The sequence below is a fragment of the Nicotiana tabacum genome, chromosome 13 (genome assembly GCF_000715075.1).
Source record: "Nicotiana tabacum cultivar K326 chromosome 13, ASM71507v2, whole genome shotgun sequence".
Lineage (NCBI taxonomy): Eukaryota > Viridiplantae > Streptophyta > Magnoliopsida > Solanales > Solanaceae > Nicotiana > Nicotiana tabacum.
Window position 1 is genome coordinate 40,713,259 of NC_134092.1, and position 21,421 is coordinate 40,734,679.

Here is a 21,421-nt window from a genome sequence, read left to right on the forward strand (position 1 = left end):
CTATTGTCCTTATACCCCTAACCCCTCCTCTCTTCATCCTCCTGGAACCTTCCCGAATCAGCAAACAGATACCCTAAAACATCTTTACTGTTTAAGAGGGATTAATTTGTTTTAAGTGATTTTTAAATCAAAAATCAGAATTTTAACTTTTTACTTATTTTTGTCACTTTAATTTAAAATCAAATGCTTAAAAGTATTTTTTTTATTTTATTCAAACACTACAAGTGATAAAAGTTATTTTAGGTTAAAAACCACTTGAAACAAGTCAATACAAACTTGCTCTAAATCGGAAAACGTCATTAAATAGTACCTTTGACCCATTGTCTTTCTCTCTCTGACCCTTCCCTTCACTGCATCTTATTCCATTCCCTTTCGCAAGTTTTAGATCCTTCATTGTTGTAAGTTGTAATCGGCGGCGAGTAATTTTGTTGAAGGGAATGGAGGGAGGTGCAGCAGCAGAGAAACAGAACGAAGCTACAGCGTCTTATACTTATTGGGTGAGGGAGGCGACACAAGATGCTGCACCTTTGCCTCTTCCTAGGAAGCTCACTTCTCAGGACCTCAACAATCAAGCCAATTATCCCCAAACCCACCTTGGGTCTGCCTGGAATCGGGTATGACCCGCTTACCCACTTCGTTTCTCTATATTTTTGTGTTGATTTATAATGGCGTTGGATCAAGGACGGATGTGGATTGTGGTGATGGTCGAGTAGGAAGATCATTTTCTTATTTGATTTTGATCAGTTTAGGATAAAGGGTGGATGTTATTTTGTCACTGCCTTTTTGCTCTCTTGAAATCAAGAATGTTAATGTAGTTACATGTTCAAATCATGTTTAGGTTCATTATATTTGAGTAAGTGAATATTAGAGAATTTCATAATATTCATTAAGGTATGGCATTGTATTCTCCTAGGTACTTGTTTTGTTTTGTTAGGCGTATGGAATAATCACGTATCATGTTGTTGGTAGCTCAGGACTCCTGCATCTGAGCCCTTCTTGTACATTGCTAGTGATCAAGTCAATAAGAAGATTTCTCTCTTTTTACATGCTTGAACTCTATATTGGTCGAAATAGTTTAAAAGATATACACTTATTTTTGCTCTGCACCTGTTGTCGCAAAAGGCATTCAGATCCACTTGCTTAAAATCGTGGATGAGCCTCCATATAGGATTATGCTGGAATCTGATGTTATATCTATGTGCATATGCAAAATTAGCAAATGTTTCAAGTATGTAAGACTTCTGGTCTTTGCTAAGTTATAGCAAGTAAATGCAAAAAGTATTGCTCTAAGTTCTGATATAGTCTGTGCTTTTCAGTGTTTTTACAGTTGCTTACCAAAAGCTCATAGCTTTGTTGACAAAATAAATTCTGGCGTGTCATTTAATCAGATTTTTTAGGTACCTGGGGTTCATGCAATTGTGTAAAGATTTAATGATGCTGTCTACTCTATGTAGTCAAGTGTGTATGGAGCATGACTCAAAATGGCAAATTGGACTTAGTTTGAATTTTTTAGGTACTGAAGACAATATGTCTCCTTGTAGCTAATGTTTTTGTGTTTCCTTTTGACCGGTTGTTTCGTTGCCTTGTGGTCCAATACTCGCGAGAGGCACTTCGATATTTGGAGACACATTATAGTCGTAGCTAAATATTCTGCTGTAGGCAATAGGAGAATGGTGTTTTGACTTGAAGGATTCAAGTAATCAAGTGCACTGGTAGTTTTAGATATTCTACACATTTTTGTTTTTCCTGCAATCGTGGTAATTAATAAATTATGATTCACCCAAGAGGAGTTTCACCAGCGCTGCTGCATCAAGCTTGCAGAATCACAATTCCAACATGGGACGCAAGAAATGCTGAACTTTTCCTAACACTGAAGAATATTTAGTGGTCCATGAGGTTTATATAGACTATTACTTGGATAATTTTACTTTTTAACTTTTGACATAAATAAAAATGTTTCAGCGGCTTCTATACTGTTCAATGTTGTCAACTTTTGCGAGGCTGTACTGGCACATTGTGAGGATAAAGATATGCAATATGTCATGGAACCTAGGATACAGAAGGAGAAAAATATAGATTGATATTGGAGAAGCCTCCCAACTCCAAGTCCTAACTTAGCCTTTTGATTTCGTTCCTAGACACGTCACCATTTAAGACAAAATCCTTGCAAGATAAATCTGAAGTAGTTGTGACAGAGACACCAGACCAGTTAAAATGACTGTCACGTCGAGTTAATTAATTTTGTAAACAAAAGTAGGATAGTTAATTAGGCACTGAGGACATATGTGATGGAACACTGAGAAACCCTTTTTGCTTGTGAAGTGAACCTATAAGTAAATGATGACATTTAATTTGGAATAGAGGCAGTGCAAAATGGATTCTATATTTTTTAGTTTGCAGAAATGTCTTAATGTGTATTTGACTAGAGGTAGCGAAATAGTTTCAAGCTCAGTGAATAATTATGTCATTGGGATTCACAGGAAAAGAACCTACATTAGTTCCTGCACATGCCACATCCCTAATCATAACAATATGTGGTATATTCTACACATTCTAAATGTTTTGAACAGTACCTTCTATATTGAACTCCATCTGTGATGCAGCCAGTCACAACAATGGATAGTTAGCGTATTTGAGCACAATAGTACCAGAAACTGGCTAGTTCTTTTGCCCCAGGGCTTTGGTCTAGTGGTAAGAGTGCGGCGAGTGATGTGTGGGTTAGGCGTTGTCAAAGGCGCGCTTAAGCCCTGAACGAGGCTCAAAACACGTTGAGCGCTTCGCCTCGCTTTGTGGGCGCTTTAGTGTCGCATCAAAGTTCTAAGGCATACTTTTCCTTGCCAATGAGTGTAATCCTGAACAGGCGACCTTAAACAATTGATATTTCACTTTATCGTGAAGTTGTTTTCAATTTCTTTGTCCATATATTTGTTATTCATGCATATAATGATTAATCTTGGACTACATGCATATTTTTACCTTTTCTCCCGTTGCGCCTTTTTTTATTAAAGCCCACGCTTTATTTGCGCTTTGCGCTTAAAGCCCCAACGAACCTTAGAGCTTTTTTGCGCTTTTCGCCTTTGATAACACTGGGCGCATGTCACGAGTTTGAACCGTCACACAAACAAAAGTCCGGTATTTAAGTGGAGAAGGGTGGAAGGACTTACCCATTGTTCACCGAGTTCAAACTGAGTGCCACTGGGGCTCGGGGATTTCTCAGTTATCAAAAAGGAAACAAATGGCTGGTTCTATCAATCCAAAAAACACCCAGCGATTAATTGTGTTAACTCCACAAAATATAAAGCAGGCTGGCAGCCTGCTTTATTTTTTGTTTCTTTGTCCAAAAATAAAGCAGGCTGTTGGCTTATTACCATGCTGAGGTGATGAGACTAATGGGCTATGCTAGTTTTTACAACTGAGATTAAAAGAAAGTATAGCAGAGACAATGAGGGAAAGCTAGTAGCTGGGATTTTTAGATGTTATCTGCTACTAACTCATTCTGATTTATCCCCTTCCCCTCCCCAAAAAAGAAAATAATAATACTAAATAAATAAATAGAATCTTAAACTGAAGGGAAACCATTCATGACTTGTGGTCTTGCAGTGTTTGTTTCTTCTTATGGATTCAATTGTATCGTGTGTTCTCATGATAATTGCTACATTTCTTTTGCAGGCTGGAACATGGGAGGAGAAAAGTCTAAATAAATGGGCAAATGATAGAATTAAGGTATGAGCTTCAGTATTCTTCCCTTCATCACGTTTTGGAGTGATCCTGTTTTAAAAACTTTTCATGGAATTGCCTCTTCCTATGACCTACAGCTCTGCTTTCACGTCTAATGAGCTCTGTGATCTGGTGGAATTGTCTCTTTGGATGATCTGATTGGTACTTCTTAAATAAATGTTCCACTAAACTTGGTAGAGTAGTAAATAAGTTGAGTAAATTATCTTTACGATAGGCAGCAAAAAATGGGCTTAGATGATCTGATTGGCTCCTTCTGCCCGAATGTTCAAAAATAAGTTTCATGTTTCAAGTCCCTCCTTGCTGTTGCCAAAATCTGAAAGTCTAAACTGGACATGGAGTGCAATGTTAAACCATGTAGCACTAGGATTCAGTTATTCTTAAAGGCCATTAATAATAGCAAATTATACGGATGACATTATTTGCCACAAATAAGAAAGACTAGTATCTATAGACATCATGTAATTTATGAACTAAAAAATGGGCACAATGCTAGCCTACTAGAACCATGTTGTAGGTTGGGAAACCATATATATTTACATATATCTCCTCCAGGTTAGATTTGCATTCATCTTCTGTTCCTTTTTCTTTAACTGTGTAGTTATGCAGTGGGAATCTTAGGATGCTCTGTTTATGTTATCAAGCTAGTAGCGCATAGTCTTGGTTCTGGTCGGACTTTCTAATTTTGTTTTGTTTTCTTTGCAACAGAAAAATCGGCTCTGTGAATATAAGTTCCATCCACCATCAAACTGTTTATGCATCTTTTTTTAAATGCTTCTTCACAGTTGTTTGACTTGTTCTCTGAAATTGCACGGTGATGGCCATGCATGATGTCATGATGCTTGATTTCAGTGCTTCCATATTGCCCGTCATAAATCTATTACTAATATGTGCATGTTCATTTACACTATACAAATTATTTGAAGTTTCCAATATTTATGTTGAAATGATTTTTCTACTTTTAACATGACAAAATGAGATCTGATAGTTCGCAAAGTACTACTCCCTCAGTCCCAATTTATATGGGCGTTGATTGGACACAAAGTTTAATAAAGAAAGGAAGACTTTTGAAACTTGTGTTGTAAAATAAATCATAGATATTAGTGTGGCTGCAAATCATTTTATTTATGGTAAAATAGGAAGCTTAAAATTAAATTGTTATTAAATAAGGAAGTTTGACACACTTTTTGGAATAGACTAAAGAGGAAAGTATGACACATAAATTGGGAGAGAGAGAGTCTCTCCTTGTAACTATGCAAGTCCCTAACCTTTCTTAGGAAACTATTGCAATAATTTTGGATGTTCTGTGGAAACATTAGAACTGTAACACTTTTAAAGATATCTGACTGGTTCTCAAATACTTTTTCCTTACAGCTATCACAAGTTTCTAGCCTTTCTTAAGAAAACAGAAATAAACTTGTCTTTGGATGTTTGGTGGAAAAATGTGGAAAAATCTTAGACTATAATACTATATACAACAGGTGATATATTGAAAAGGTAATTATTTGCAGTTTTAACAAAATATGAATGAATCATATTGCTTTTCATTTAATTCAACGTAGTATCATAAGCTCGTAATGCTAAAAGATTCTGTAATATAATTCATAGTCCTTCTGATGCTTTTAATTCATATCTAAGTTGATCGGACATGGGTGCGGGTGTCCGACTCGGGAGATCTAGAGGTCTGATCCTTCGAGATGTAAATTCTAAGATTCGGGGATACGAATCCTAGTATGGATACGGGTGCTGAGATCTGGCTAAAAATAATTCAAAAAAATTAAAAAAACTCTCTAAATTATAAAATTGTTTGTGGAATACGTACGTATAGCTTGTTAAGTGTAGATTTCATTTTTTATTCTCAAGTTGTAGATAAGTAAAGGATTGATTTCCTAGATAAGGTATACTATTTTCTTCAAAATTACCCTAGTTTTGGTTCTGATTTCCGGAATCAAATTTTATCTCGTCTCAAATTTTTTCGTCCGTCGTGGTCAAAGTATCCAAAATTGTTTGACCAGATCTAGTACGGAGCTTTTACCCACACCCATACTAGTGTCGTGTCGACACGGGTGCGGCACCTAAACTGCCGTGTCGGAACAACTTAGATTCATATAGGGAACTTTTTTGACGCATGTTAATGAATCTATGGTGTGCCTTCTTTTTATGTCTTATCATATTTTCTTATTATTACTTGTATTAGTTCTTTTATGTTAGAAAATTTTACAATTCATTTTTTTGGTGTCTTATCATCTTTTATGAATGTTTTTGACGCATTTTATGAATCTATGGTGTGCCTTCTTTTTATGTCTTATCATATTTTCTTATTATTACTTGTATTAGTTCTTTTATGAATGTTTTATGTTAGAAAATTTTACAATTCATTTTTTTGGTGTTGAAAAATATTCTGAATAGTTTCAACTTTTATTATGATAAGAAACTTATTACTGAAATCAAAAGTTTGAACCATATATGTGTGCGTGCGTGCGTATATGATATGTATGTATACATCTATGTTGCCTGATTCTTTTGAATGGCAGGAGCTGCTCGTATCTGTGGGATCACTGGAGTATTCCGGGGGTAGAGCAGAAGTAGCCGAAGTAACACGATGTTCTGGTGATGTGAGTGCTTTGGTTTTTAATGCCTGAAGTAGTTTGCTATTTGAGGTTGATATTAGGGAAACAACATAAGAATTGTTTTTTGCATTCCCTCTCTTTTACTGTCATCTTCTCTTTTCTCTCTTTAATTTTCGAGAGACAATGATATGGAGAAGGTGAAAAAGTACCAAGGGGTCGTTTGGGAGAGTGTATAAGAATAGTGCTGAATAAGGTGTATTAGTAATGCAAGGATTAGTAATGCATGGGTTAGTAATGCAAGCATTAGTTATGCAGAGATAGTTTCTTATCCACAGTTTGGTGTGGTTTATTTAAACTTAAAATGCATTGCATAATTTTTAAGAAAATGAGTTGTTTACAAAAATGCCCTCCATATTCTTTAGCTTTAAGAGATTTTAAGGACAATTTTGTCTTTAACCATGCTAATGCATGCATAAATAGCCTTGGTATTGCTAATATCATGGTTTGCTATGTATTAGTTATACATAGGATAATACCAAATAGGTTGTATAACTAATACTTGCATGTACCAAACAATGGATTACTAATACCAAAAGCTAATGCATGCTTTATTTTCTCTAATGCATCCTACCAAACGACCCCCAAGTATCTTAAACCTACCTAAAACTGTTTCATGGTTTTACCCTATGGCTCACATAATTTGCAGGATCTTAGCAAGGGGAGGGGATCTAATATAGATTTTTGTGTGCCAAAGTGTTTAGGAATCAAGAATTGGTTGTGTTCAACAGTTTCCTCTCTTCGCATCTGTTTAATTAATCAGAGTATTTACAAATAAACTCGTAAACGAACTTAGGCCAAGATGATGTGACATTGCCATACACCTGTAACCCTTCCACTTCCACTCTCCTGACATATGTGGAATATTCTGCAGTCTTGAGCGTTGTGATTTCTATTTCTTTGCTCATAATGTTTGGATGACACAACAGGCATTCTTGGTGACTGTACGAAATAAAAAGCGTGTTGGCTACACATATGAGCTGACTGTCAAAGTCAAGGGTATTTTTCTCTCTTTGAAATCAGTTTCTTGAAGTCTATCCGTTTTTTCCGCTCCGGTGTTCTTCTGTTTTCATTTAATGAGCAAATGATGTTATACTGTAATTAGGGGAATGGCTTGTCGGAGCTGAGAAGAAGGCGGTCAAAGGCCATATAGATATACTGGAGTTCTCATTTGGTGAGCTAGATGATCTGCAGGTACTTGCTAGATATGTGTTCATACTTTCATAAAAGAATTTAAGAGCAAGTTGGAAACTAATGTACAGGGTGGTATGAGAATGGTTTTGTTGATAAACGAAAAGCTATCACTGCTCTTCATTGTTCAGACCAAATTTATCTGGCGTATTCAGTTGTAGTCAGGAATTGTATGAACTTTAGTCTTCTCTAAACAGAAAAGCGAAGAGCTATATGCTTCTTAATGCAGTAAAGGTAAAAGATAAGTATTGTACCTGTTTCCTGCATTTAAAGACACACAATATTAACTTATTGTGCTTTCTTGCAACTCTGGAAATTCAACAACCCCTTTCCGGAATGTGTGGCCTCTTTGCAGTTTCCAAACAACACTCCAGGGCCAAAGAAAGAGAAAGAAAGATGTTGTAATGTATTTTACAGGAAGCAAGTTGTGACCAACCTTTATTCTTTATTTGTAGATTGAAGTGAAGCTTAGTGAAGACAAGGATCTTGAACAACAAGACAAGCAGCGGATAAAACAGGATATGAAACAATTTCTGCAACCTCTTCGGGAAAAATTGCTTCAATTTGAGCAGGAACTGAAAGAGTTGTAGTGTGCTGTCGCGTCTGGTACTATTTTAAAATCTTTTAAAGTGCTTGTGGTCTGTAGTCGTGGACTAGTGTCCCCTTTGACTGGAAATTATCACTTCAGCTTGTATTAGTAGAATGCAGTACACTCCAGGAAAGCTAATTAAGAATCTTGGGTCTTCGGTCTATTTGATGCTGATGGTCTTGGTGACTATTTCATTTTAATTTGATATTTTTAGTGCATGACTGTGAAGATGTCTAGAGTGTCTTAACTCAAAAGCTTAAGACAATGGGTCAAGACATTTTAAACTCTTTTGGACGGTATGTGTGAACACTATAATAAAAAAGAAAATGGTTGTGCAAATAAGCTTAGCAAAGTTTGGCAATAATCTTATCTTATGCGAAAGAATTTTGAGTATTCAACCTAAAACCTTAAAGCCAATTGATGGATTGACTCAGAATATTATACACCTCTTTGCAAACCTTATACAACCAATGAGAGGCAATTGTGTGCACTAAGATATACTAACCAAATTGCCTAAAAAAAACAGATCTTTTCCGGTTTGTAGCATAAATCCCATCTCACATGAAAATTAGTTGGGTCAGCTTGTTCTCTTAGTATCACACTGGCAAGAATCGTTGTTTCCTCTGGCCTATCCCCAAATGAAGATAATATATAAAACGGTGAAAGACCAAATATACCCATGAACTATGAAAAAAGGTTTATTATACTATGTATATTACAAATTATGGGATTTTGGACTAAACAAGTGGGTATGTATATACTCATTTAGCTAGTTACTCTAATCTAAAGGTGCAACATCGGTCAATCTCGTCATAGTCTCAAAAATTATTGTGCCTGTTATGATGGTGGTGGAGGGAAAGAAAATTTTAGCTGTGTAAAAACAAATAGAGGGGAGGGGTAAAATGGGTTAGGAATGCTGAGGTAGCATGCCACGTGACATCCACTTCATCAAATGGTAGTACCTCATAGGATTTAATGTCCACCTTGGACAAACTTAACGGGAGAAGGGTATATTTGAACCAATAGTATTACGGTATATTTGGACCCAAAATATAACTAAAAGTATATTTAAATATTTTCTCATAGTACAGGGGTATATTTGACCCGTATATAAAACTAGTATTTTCTAGTATGAACTGGCCTGCAAGTTGTAGCCGCAATTCATATCTGTTCCGCCATTAAAAATAGACACACAGTAATAGTTGGGTGGAGTGACAAAGATTAGAGCGACTTCGAATCTAATCTATCCTTACAACTATTCCTCAAAAAGAATTTTATGCTTTTCCAAAAGTACCAGCCTATTATTCTATTGTAGAAGTTGTGATCTTTCATGTTGGGCTAATCATCAATGTTTATACGATTTTATGTCATTGAGTTTGGCTTATAGTGTAAGTTTCTTTTTACATCTTTATTCGGTTGATTGTTACGTATTGTCTCTATTGTTTAGTGGCCAAAGCAAGAATAGTTTGACGAACAAATTAAATGGACTCTTTCGAATCTGTCCAATCTGTGCTCATAATGTAGATTTCAGCAGAGATAGATTTTGTCCTTGCCTGAAAATGGTTTGAATAATTTTCTTTTTCCTAGATTCTTTTGGAGGCGAATTAATTAGTCTAAGTTTGAATAAACGAGAAGCATTGTGGAAGGTTGATGATCACCATAACCATTTGAATAAAGATTTTGTTGAATGAGATAGAACTGACTAGAATATATGAATGCTGATGGTTCATATAGTATAGGATTAAACATAGTTAATTGAGAGGTAAGTGGAGGTAAGTGCACAGGCAATTCCACATATAGCCATTCTCAGTGACGCTAGTTAGAGATTAGTTAATATTTAATTTTTTTCTGAAATTTTAAATAAATAATCTTAACTTCCGGACAGTTCAGGACATTTTTGACCCAAAAATTTAAACTGAAAAACCGAGCTAATTCTTAAATAGCAGCCTTTTAGAGTGACTACCTAGTATCATTTATATGTAATTGCACAGGTAGTCAATTTTCGGCTCCCGATTTAAGGCAATAGCCGGAGTTTACAAGTTTTTGTAAGTTTTGGCTACTTCAGAATCAATTTCAAACATATTGTTTATGCAAGTAAACTTCAAACTTGTCTTTTCTGAATTTCATATACGCGAGGCCAAACTTCAAACAGTTATGTTTAATTTCTGATCTAAATTTAAAATATCAAGATTCATTCAGGAGACAAAGTTAACAAGGACGTAAGCGTGAAAAGAGTGGATATATACAAAGTTGCAGAATTTTTTCTTTTGTACGAGACTAAAACAAGAAGCACCAGAGAGATCACAACTTTGTTACCTATATGATCCAGTAAATTGCAGACTCGTCTAAACCTTCTATAAACATTTTTGTTTGTTGGTTTCTACAAACAGCAAAAGATAGGCACTAATCGGTAAACGACATTCATGCGTCGATCATTTCTTACAACTTTGGTTTTACAGCAACTAAGAAAAAAGAAGTTTACCAATATCGGCTACAAGTTAAATATTTTGAAAAAACTGGATATATCTTAAATAACAGGGTGAAAACTGGTCACCCTCTTAAAATCTTTAATTAATTGATATTTTTTTCCAGGAAGCAACAAAATTGGGTACGCATTTGCTAATGATCCCTAGCTATTAATACTGACGGATCCAGAATTTAAGCTTCATGGTTTCAAACACATTATATTTTTAAAGTTATGAATTTATATCTACTATTTCTTGCAATTTTAGTGAAATTTATATGCCGCTTAAAAAGCATCGGGTTCAAATGATCCCGGTGCCTTCAAGCTCCATCCACCCCTTATTGCACTATCTCTTTTGAATGCTAGCACAACTTAAAGAGGAATGGAATCTAAAATATTCTTTGTTTATTACTGCAGAAAAGCCAATAGAACACAGAGTATCTTTTTTTTACTGTACGCGTGAATCTGGTGAAAGTTAGTTTAGTTTTTTATTACATTATTTAGTTTACTGTTACGTAGCAGTACTTTTCTCTTCTAATCTCCAGAGCAAGAAGCCCCGTGAAAAAAAAAAAGGAATAGTGTCCATTTTAGGTTTGAATGTTAATGGAAATATCACAAGATAACTAGTATTTTACTTGGTGCAATGCTCATTTGATAAAATTCCAATCGATTTTACTCTAATAGTCAAAAGCAAAGAAAGAAAAAGAAGTACGTTTATAATTAATCTACCGACAAAATTCAGAAGCGAAATCTGTCGTGACCAGAGTCATAGATACAGTAATTAATAAAGTTGGTTTCTGCATTGATTTATTGTAAAGCGAGATAAGCATTGATTTTGTAATGATGTATTCCTTTGCTTTCCATGTAGATTTCAACAAGGCGGGATATATATATATATATATATATATATATATATATATATATATATATATATATATATATGTCCTTAGAAACGGATATTAGTTATTTATATCCTTCGTTATACTATTAGTTATTTATATCCTTCGTTATACTATTCGACATTTCTTACCCTTGCCGTTAGCCTTTTTAACAAATTTACCCCTCCCATTAACGGACCCAAACTGAACACGTGGCACATTTTTAGAACCCCAAACCCTTTTTCTTCCTAATCCAAGATCCATACCCGAAAACCATACTAAACCCATATCAATAATAAGAAGCCATCTTCTTTTCTTCTCAAATGATGAAAAAGAAAGCAACTCCAAATGACAGGTAAAAATAAAAATTCCAGCGACAAATCAGTAGGAAGAAAGCTTAATTTATTAAGTGCCTTAATGCATTATCTTTCATCATTGCAAGAAATCATTAAAATCAAACCCCGAAAGTGAAAAATGAAACGCTGCTACTACCTTAATTGATTGAAAACAAAAACTCATGAAGGGGCGAAATACATCACGATTAAAAAAGAATTAAAAGGGTAACATATTCTTCGTTCTATGCTCCTTCCTTAAGCAAACTGAGGGCTTCAGATTCAGCAGACAGAGCTGGGATTGCTCCTTTCTTGGTTGTTGTGATGGCTCTACATGCACACGCAAACCTTAGTACTTCCCTCAATCTTGCTTCATCCTACATTTTTAGTTTTTCCACAAATTAATTAATCCCCAATATTTGTTTAGTTTAAACGAGCTTAATTTGGGTAAGAAATAATAAAGGTATTACTGATTAATTATTACCTCAAGAATGGATTGGTCATCGACAATCTTAGTTAGAAGGGCACCAACAAAAGAATCACCAGCTCTAGTGGTGTCAACAGTCTTCACGTGGAATGCCTCAACTCCTCCATGGAAATTCTACATCCCAAAGATAAGTTAGATCAAATTATTAGTAACGCATTACAAACTTATCTCTACAAATTTATTTTATTTTAGAGAAATTCTTCCTAAGGAACAAATATATATGTAGATGTACTGTGAAAGGTACAAATAACTAAGTAATTACCCTGAGTATAGCCAACTAAAACGATGGAGTCTAAACCCTAATTTTTGGGAAGAAAATAAGATGGCTTCTTATTATTGATATATGGATTTAGTAAGGGTTGGGAAAAGAAAAGGGTCTAGGGTTCCAAAAAAAGAAAAGGGTCTAGGGTTCCAAAAATATGCCACGTTGTCCGCACAGACTAGGTCCGTTAATGGGAGAGATAGATTTGTTTAAAAGACTAACAACAGGCGTAAGAAACGTCGAATAGTATAACGGAGGATATAAATAACTAATATCCGATAGTAGAGGGACATATATAGCCCTTTTTCCGTTTCAACAAAGATCGCCTTTGTCTTACGGAATATAATCCATCAAATAATTTCTTAAAGTAGAATATTTTCCACGAAATTTTAAAACACGTTGTATGATGCAAACTCGACAATTTGAGTATGTAAAAATATAATCTATTCCAAGTCTGGGTAAAAAAATATAGAAGATTGATCCAATTAAAAACATCAAAAAGATTTTCCTTTTTATTTTTAGTTAGTCGTAGTAGGTAATAATTCCCCTTGGGTTTTCTTTGGGCACCGGTTCTTTTTCAAGGGATGTTATTTTGAACTAGGTATTTTTATCTTTGTAGGAGTAGGATAAGAAGGAAACTAAGTTGCCCCTAGATACCATTTTGACGTTTTCGATGCTGTCATATTTACGTTACAGTAATAATTCCCCTTGTTGCTTAATATTTTTCAACTATGTGTCTACTTGCTTTGACTTGAGAGTTGGAACGGAACCGTCACGATTGAGTCATGTGCATTGTGATGTGAGGCTTAGTTGATATTCTGTGCTATCTTGTATTAGTCTAAAACGTGTGCCGTGTGTTAGTCGAAGTGAAATCATTAAGTTGTGCTAATCTAGTATATGATGTAGGCATTTCGTTGATTGATCATGGATTCACTTGCCGACCACATATAAAATTATTTGTAGTTAGCCCATTTGAGCCTATAGATATTTTTCTTTGTACCCACATTACAAGCCGTATTCCCATTCTTGTTCTTAACCGAATTTTATTGAACCTTTACCTCCAAAATCACTTAATCGCTAGAAGAAGTAAGGCGAGATCTTGAGAGTAGCTTTTTGGTGGAACCATGGAAGGGCCAAAAGGTTCACTAATGTTATGAAAGACATTTAGCCGAGAAACTCAATGTAAGGAGAGTGTTTGAAAGAAAAAAAAAAGGAAAAAAAAATAAAATAAAATAAAGAAATGGGAAAAATATTGATATGCAAAAAAGAGAAAACACATATCCTATTCTTCTTAATTCGTGCTAGGGGTGACATAGATGAGCTTAAACGAGAAGGGCTAAATTGTGTATGGTTCCGTGGCAACGTATTGAGTTGTTTATGAATAATATGTGCTTGAAAGTTGAGTGTAGTGTATTAAAGTGCATAGGAGGGTTAGTCACTAATATCCAAATCTATCCTACATGTCCCTTTGCCTACATTACAATATGAAAAGACTTAATTGATCCTACACTTGGCAAGTTTAAATTAGTATAGACATACACTACGGAAAAGCCTATAGTACAGCCATAGGATACACATAAATTCCCTATTGAGAGTGAGTGATATTTTATTCATATATGCGATGTCCTTAATTTATGTTCAATGTCATATTTGAATATGTGGACTGTCTTTATATTCACTCTCTTGTTCTATAGTGAGCGCACATGGTCTTATAACGGATAAGTGATATTATTAAACTTTTCTTCTTGGGTGAGTGCGCGAGTTGAAGATGCTTAGTGGTAACGAGTCGTTGAGGTGAGGTGGTTATGGGTAGATTGTTTGAAGTCTTTGATGGGGCTACTTATACTTTGGCATGTTGAGGTACAAAAGTATGTGAATTTCGTATGCCTATGCTTAATTATCGGTATCAACTATAGTCAAGGGTAGAGTGTATGTTTAATGGCAATTTGCTCCGTCATGATATGATATGTTGAATTTGTTGGGGTAGTAAGGTTTTATATTTCTCGAGGGAGAGCAAGAGTCTAAGTGTGGGGTGCTGATATTCGGCTAAAAGTATTTGTATTTATATGCATGCCGCCTCACATTTTACTCGAATCTTATGTATTTTCACGTGTTTTGTGATAATTTGAGCTAAATTTTGGCATTGCTATGTGTAGGAGCTATCTGGAAGCAATTTGGAGGAAAAGGGAAAGAAATGGAGCAAAAAGAGAAGAAAAGAGCACAATGGGGAAGGGAAGCGCCCCGCGCTACCTGGGGCGCTGGAGGCAAACCCAAAATTTTCTCACCTCCCAACTCAAGGCAAGGTCAGCGACGCATTGTTCTGGATGCTGGGGCTGAGATTTCTTCTATTTCGCTTGAGACTTGGTTTTTACCGCCCTACACGACCCCAACTCGTATAGAAACTATTTTAAACCTAATTTGAAGGGGGAGGGACGCTACTTTGAGAGCAGATTACACGTGAGGATCACTCAAGAGCAAGGATTATCAGTTTTCTTTCATTTTTATTAGTATTTTCAATCATTCAAACACTTGGGAATTTGAGTAGTATTGTCATGTGTGGCTAAGACCCAAAAGTGTTGGAGTTATAATTAGCCATGGATATTATTGTTTGACGTTAACTTCTCCTTAATTATAATTTATTATTATATGGTTATTTTTTCTATTCTGTGTGTAATTGCTTGCTTATCTGGCGAACGGTCAAGTTCTATTCACTATCTAGATTATGCTTGATAAAGCTACGTTTAGATTAAAGAAGAATTGAAGAGGGAATGATCGTATCTCTAAAGTTGGGGGTGAATTTATGGTTAGTATATGATTATACCTAATTACCATACTTAATTATATACTGTGGTCTTAATGCGTTCTTGCTAGATTAATTTCATTAAAATATAAGCGTTAATCCATCATGAACATGAGTGTAGTAATTCGGAAGAGTAATACGAGCATATATAATTCGGTGAATTAAAAACTATAAGTGAATTGCATAAAAGGAGAATTAACTAGAATACAATAGGATTAGTGAACCGATCACAACTGGAATAAATTTCCCTATTGAATTCACAACAACAATCAATTTTCTGCTGTGCTACGTTAATTCTCTGTTCTAATAGTTTATTTTAGTTAATAATAATAAAAACTCAATCAATTTCTTAACTTGACTTGATAACAATTTTAGTTGAAATTAGTAGGTAGTTAACGACAAGTCTCTGTGGGTTCGACACTCTATTCATCACTATATTACTTGTTTACAATGTATACTTGCGTGTGTATTTAGGAGCAATAAGTTTTAAGCACCGTTGCCAGGGAATTGAATATTGATTGTTTTACTAGCTTTAGCTTTTGTTGTTTATTTCATTGAGTCTAGATTTTCTTGTTGGTTGCTCTAATCTTAGGAACTTTGCTTGAATGCGACGGTTCAGGAGCCAAGATAGAATTCAAGACTTTGATCCAGAACTTGAGAGAACATTTCACAGAAGGTTGAGAGAAGCAAGCGATGCAAATAATCTTCAGGCACTTGTTCAACTACCTGCTGAGATGGCAGATGCGCAACCATTAGCGGTGCAGGAGGTGGTGATGCCCACCATCGCTAATGTCACCTCTAGCATGGTGAAGCCTAGAATCACCGGGCACTTTAAGCTTAAATAGAGCATGATCCAGCTGCTACATGCAAACAAAACACTTATAGGTCTACCACATGAGGATCCGCAATGACATAATTTGAATTTCTTGAATATCAGTGATACTTATATCATAACCGCAATCACATTGGACTGTGTGAGACTTACACTATTTCCTTTCTCTCTGTTGGGCGAAGAAAATAGATGGTTGAGTCTGTAACTGTAATGACCCGATCGGGCGTTTTGGACATTTATGCTCCTTTCTACTATTTGAAGTCTTGAATACCTTCATACGATGTATTATGACTTGTGTGAACTATCGGTTTTGGTTTTCAGGTATTTCAGAGTTAGTTTGAAAGAATGAAATCCAAGGCTTTAAAACTTAGGTTAAAATAGTGACCGGATGTCGACTTATATGTAAACGACCTCAAATAGAGTTTTAATGATTCCAATAGCTCCGTATGGTGATTTTGGACTTAGGAGCGTGTCTGAAAAATTATTTGGAAGCCCGTAGCTAAATTAGGCTTGAAATGACTAAAATAGAAATTTAAGTTTGGAAGTTTGATCGGGGAGTTGACTTTTTGATATCGGGGTCAGAATCCGATTCTGGAAATTGGAAAGGTCTGTTATGTCATTTATGACTTATGTACAAAATATGAGGTCAATCGGACTTGATTCGATAGGTTTCGGCATCGAATGTAGAAGTTAGAATTTCTAAGTTTCATTAAGCTTGAATTGGGGCATGATTCGTGATTTTAGCATTGTTTGATGTGATTTGAGGCTTCGACTAAGTTCGTATGATGTTTTAGGACTTGTTGGTATATTCCGTTGAGGTCCCGAGGAGCTCGAGTGAGTTTCGGGGTGGTTTCATACCATTTCTACGCTATTTTTAATTGTTGATTTCTGTCTACAGAGGTGTTCATCGCGATCGCAAACATTTGGTCGCATTCGCGAAGAGCAAACAGCAGTTTGGGACCTTGTGAATCGCGATCGCGGAAGCTCTTTCGCGATCGTGTAGAACAAAATCTGTGCTGCACTGATCCGACTTTAGAAGCTTATATCTCGTAATCTATAAAGAATTTAGAGATGATCCAAAAATAAAAGTTGTATACCTTGATGTCTAGTTTTCAGAAAGTCAAACCATTTGTCATTTGAAGTTTTGTACAAAACGTTATAACCATTAAACTAGAGGCTGTCTAGAAGAGTTAGGGAGTTTGTTCTTCGCGATCGCAAGTGGTTTTCTGCGATCGCGAAGGGCAAATTTTGGGCTGAAAATTTTTGTGCTTCACGATCGCGAAACATTTTCCGCGATCGCGAAGAGTAAATGCCTGGACAGAAGCTATATTTTGAGGTTTCGGCCATTTTAACACATTTGGAGCTATGGAGCTCGGATTGAAGCGATATTTGAGGCGATTTTCACTATACAGATTGGGGTAAGTGATTCTAACTCGGTTTTGGTTAGATTATACGAATATATTGTTGTTTTTATCAACATATTAGTATTTTGGGTTGAAAATAGCAGAAAATTTCATAGACTTTAATTTGAAGATTTGAGGGTCGAGTTGATGTCGGAATTTGATAAAATTGGTATGGTTGGACTCGTATTTGAATGGGCGTTCATATTTTGTAACTTTTGTCGGGTTCCGAGACGTGGGCCCCACAATCAATTTTTGAGTTAATTTCGTATTTTTATTTGAAAATTAGTATTTCCTTATGGAATTAATTACAATAATTGGTATTGACTTAATCGAATTAATTGTTGCTGGATTTGAGCCGTTCAGAAGTTGATACGTACAGTATGGGATTTCTGGAGCATTATTTAGCTTGCTCGACATTGGATTCGTCTTGTTCGAGGTAAGTAACTCTTCTAATCTTGGAGCTGAGGGTATGAACCCTGAATATATGTATTATGTGAATTATTGGGAGGTGACGCACATGCTAAGTGACGGGCGTGTGGGCGTGCACCATAGTAATTGTGACATAATTGGTTCCGTGAAATTTTGTAGTCAAATAATCTCGGCATTTTCTATGTAGTTCTATGTGTTAAAGAAATTGAGTTGAAAATCATATTAAAAATCATGTTGAGGCTATGTGCCAGTATTATTGAGACCCACAGAGGTCATATTGCTGTGAATTATTTGTTTAAATTGAAGATTTATACTCAGTCATATTCATTTCATTACATATCATATCTTAGTCTCTGTTGCTATTTATTGATTCATCATATCATCATTTTGGGCTAGTTTCATGACATTCTGAGCCCGGGAGACTGGAGAGATTGATGACTGAGTAAGGCCGAGGGGCTGATTGTGAGGAAAATTATGGGATCGGGCTACACGCCGCAACAAGCCATATTGGCTTTATATACTTTATTTTTATGTGGATCTGGGCTGCCCGCTGCAGCAGGCCTTATAGGCTTTATTATAGCACGTTAGTTGTTTGTGGGCACGTGAGTTGTCCATGCAGCACGTGAGTTGTCTGTGCAGATTATAGCGCTTGGGCTGAAGGAGCCCCTCCAGAGTCTGTACACCCCCCCAGTGAGCGCATGTACCTACTGAGTGCGAGTGCCGAGTTCCAATGCCGAGCGATTGGGAGGACTGAGTGACTATGAGGAGTGAGTGACTACTGTAAGGACCGAGTCACTGTGAGGTCTGAGGGACTAGGATGACTGAGTGACTGGGAGAACTGAGTGAAATGATACTCTGAGAGTATGCATATGATTTTATCACTGATTTGCATCGCATTGACATGCACATATGACATACATGCATAGAGATGTATTTTTCTCATGCTGTCCAGTATCACATCATTCATGATTTCTCACACATGTTGACAGATGGGCATAGTGATGTATTTGTTTTACACGGGTTATCTGGAAAGAAAATGAAACGTCTCATTCATTATTGAAAGGATTTTGGGAAAATTATTGTTTTCAAACTTATTCATATTTTTGGCAACTTCGGTAAATGATTTGGGTTTTCACTGATGTACTTGAAAGGAAGAACTATTTTTAGAAATCATGATTTAGCTGAGCATTTTATCTTTGAGTTACTTCTTGTATTATTTGCTTTACGTTGTTATGGATTGTTGTGAACTATTGATTTTGGACCCGACCTTGGTAAAAGCTCGTCACTACTTTTAACCTAAGATTAGGTTTGTTACTTATTGAGTTCATGGGGTTGGTTGTACTCATACTACACTTCTGCACCTTGCGTGCAGATGTTGGCTGCTGATGTTGCTGTGTACGTTGGGAGCTGGATCTGAAGATGTACCTACGTTCCGGTTATAGCTGCCTCTTGTTCATGGTAGCCTTCGATTTATAAAAATCTGTTCATGTACATTTCGAACAAATGATGTATTATTTCATACTAGTTTTGTAAACTCTATTCTTAGAAGCTCATGATTTGTACTACCAGTTCTTGGGGAAATGTATTGGTTTCATATATTTTCTTTTAATTAATTGTCTTACTAAATTCATTGGAATTGGATAGTTTATAATTGGCTTACCTAGCGGGTTGGGTTAGGTGCCATCACGACTAGTCAGATTTTGGGTCGTGACAAGGTGGTATCAGAGCTCTAGGTTCATAGGTTCTATGAGTCATGAGCAAGTGTCTAGTAGAGTCTTGCGGATCGGTATGATGACGTCCATACTTATCTTCGAGGGGCTACATGGCATTTAGGATAATTTCCCATCTTTCTTTCCTTATCGTGTGGAGTTGATTTAGCTTGAAACATAACTCTTTGAATTCCTTCCACGCATTCATATGCGCACATGAGCGCTCGGTATCAGCTGTGCATTGCCGACTTATGATTCTATGAACGAGGTTCGAGATGTGTATTATGTGTTTTGGTGATGGGCCAGTCTGGAGGACTTGAGGCCATGGTTGAACCGCAGCTTAAGCTCGGTAGCTTCAGTTGTAACTTGTACATTTGGACTCATATGTCTGGTAATGTCCCTACGAGTGGAATTTGTTGCTCGATGAGCGGTGAAATGGCTTTGTGATGAGTATTATGTAACTGCGGGATGTGTTAAGACGATGTGAGTGTGACGAGAAGTGTTTCCTTGGAATGTAAAGAGGGCCATTGGGTGCTTGATTTTCGTTTGATATGACGTACAATCTCAAATTGTGAGTGTGTTGAAGGATCTGTCATGCAGTTTAATTGTGGAGAGAATTAAATTTTCATGTCTTGTTAATGAGTTTGGACTCAGGAAAATTAAGTGATTGCGTAGTAATTATGGATGCGAGAGGGTATAACAAGATGCCAATTTGAGGCTAAGTATGTGTGTTTCTTATAATGTTGATTGGAGAGTTTCTTTTCTACCAGCGGGTTATATGTGTTGAGATTTGAATTTGAATCTAGTTGAGAAAGTTGACTTGACTTTCAAGAGAATGAATGCGAGATTACCGGATGATTGAGGTATTTTATGGTTGGTGTTGCATGGGCCTGAGAAGAATTTTTGTTGAACTGACTGCGGTATTAAGGCAGTAATAGAGTATGGGTATTGTGAGTTATCGAGTGTTTTAATCTATGGCTTTGAGCCAAGTGAGGGAGTCTGCTATTGACAATTCAATTTCATAGTTATATGTAAAGGTTTAGTTTTGGGCTGAGGCATACTTGTGGGTTAGTTATGTCTTGCAGAGATTGAGATCGAGGATGACTCGAATAAGGAAATTCCTGGATACGGGTTATATTGCACTTATGAATATATGAAAATCATGGAATAAGTGAGTTGTTATTTGTGAAGGATGTAGTGCGCACAGAGTATGAATTTGATTGGTGGTGTTAAGGTAGGGGTACTTCTTTGGGTGTTGTTGTGCTAATGGGGCATGTGTCTTTCGGCCTGTTTGAGTGGTGCAATTGATATTTGAGCAGAGTGGATGACTCTCCAGAAAGTTCTAATGGATTCAAGATTAATATGTAACAATTGAGAATTTGTGGCGGATTTATTTATGGCTAAAATCTGAGATTTAAGTTGGATGGTGTCGAGACTTATGGCATTTTTGTATATAATTATGGATTTAATATTTTGGTATCGGGAAGGTGAATGAAACGGCCTTAGACTCAAATAAGGTATTTTTAGAGTGGGTGTTTCGGTTGTAGTATTTATAGGGATAATTATGATGTGGTGAGACTCTACAGATGTTTTGGTGGCAATATTCTTGGGTTTTTGTGACCTACATGGTTTGGTCGAGTTAGAGAAATTTAGTTCTAATAGCTTGGTTATGTGTAGATGGAT

The 21,421-nt window shown here is 36.1% G+C and overlaps 1 protein-coding gene and 1 long non-coding RNA gene across 2 annotated transcripts; one reads left to right on the forward strand and one right to left on the reverse strand.

Moving 5' to 3' along the window:
* The first annotated feature begins 277 nt into the window (after positions 1-277).
* LOC107799354 (uncharacterized) lies at positions 278-8,305 on the forward strand. The gene is made up of 6 exons (XM_016622457.2): positions 278-614; positions 3,670-3,723; positions 6,270-6,350; positions 7,292-7,361; positions 7,468-7,556; positions 8,009-8,305. Exons 1-6 carry the CDS (start codon positions 438-440, stop codon positions 8,141-8,143), a joined length of 606 nt encoding a protein of 201 aa, XP_016477943.1. The 5' UTR covers positions 278-437; the 3' UTR covers positions 8,144-8,305.
* Positions 8,306-11,869: 3,564 nt separating this feature from the next.
* On the reverse strand, positions 11,870-12,685 carry LOC107799353 (uncharacterized). Its single transcript, XR_001651102.2, has 3 exons — positions 12,566-12,685; positions 12,301-12,417; positions 11,870-12,193 (listed from the first exon to the last, which is right to left on the reverse strand). It is a non-coding gene; the product is annotated as an uncharacterized LOC107799353 (long non-coding RNA).
* Between the last annotated feature and the right edge of the window lie 8,736 nt (positions 12,686-21,421).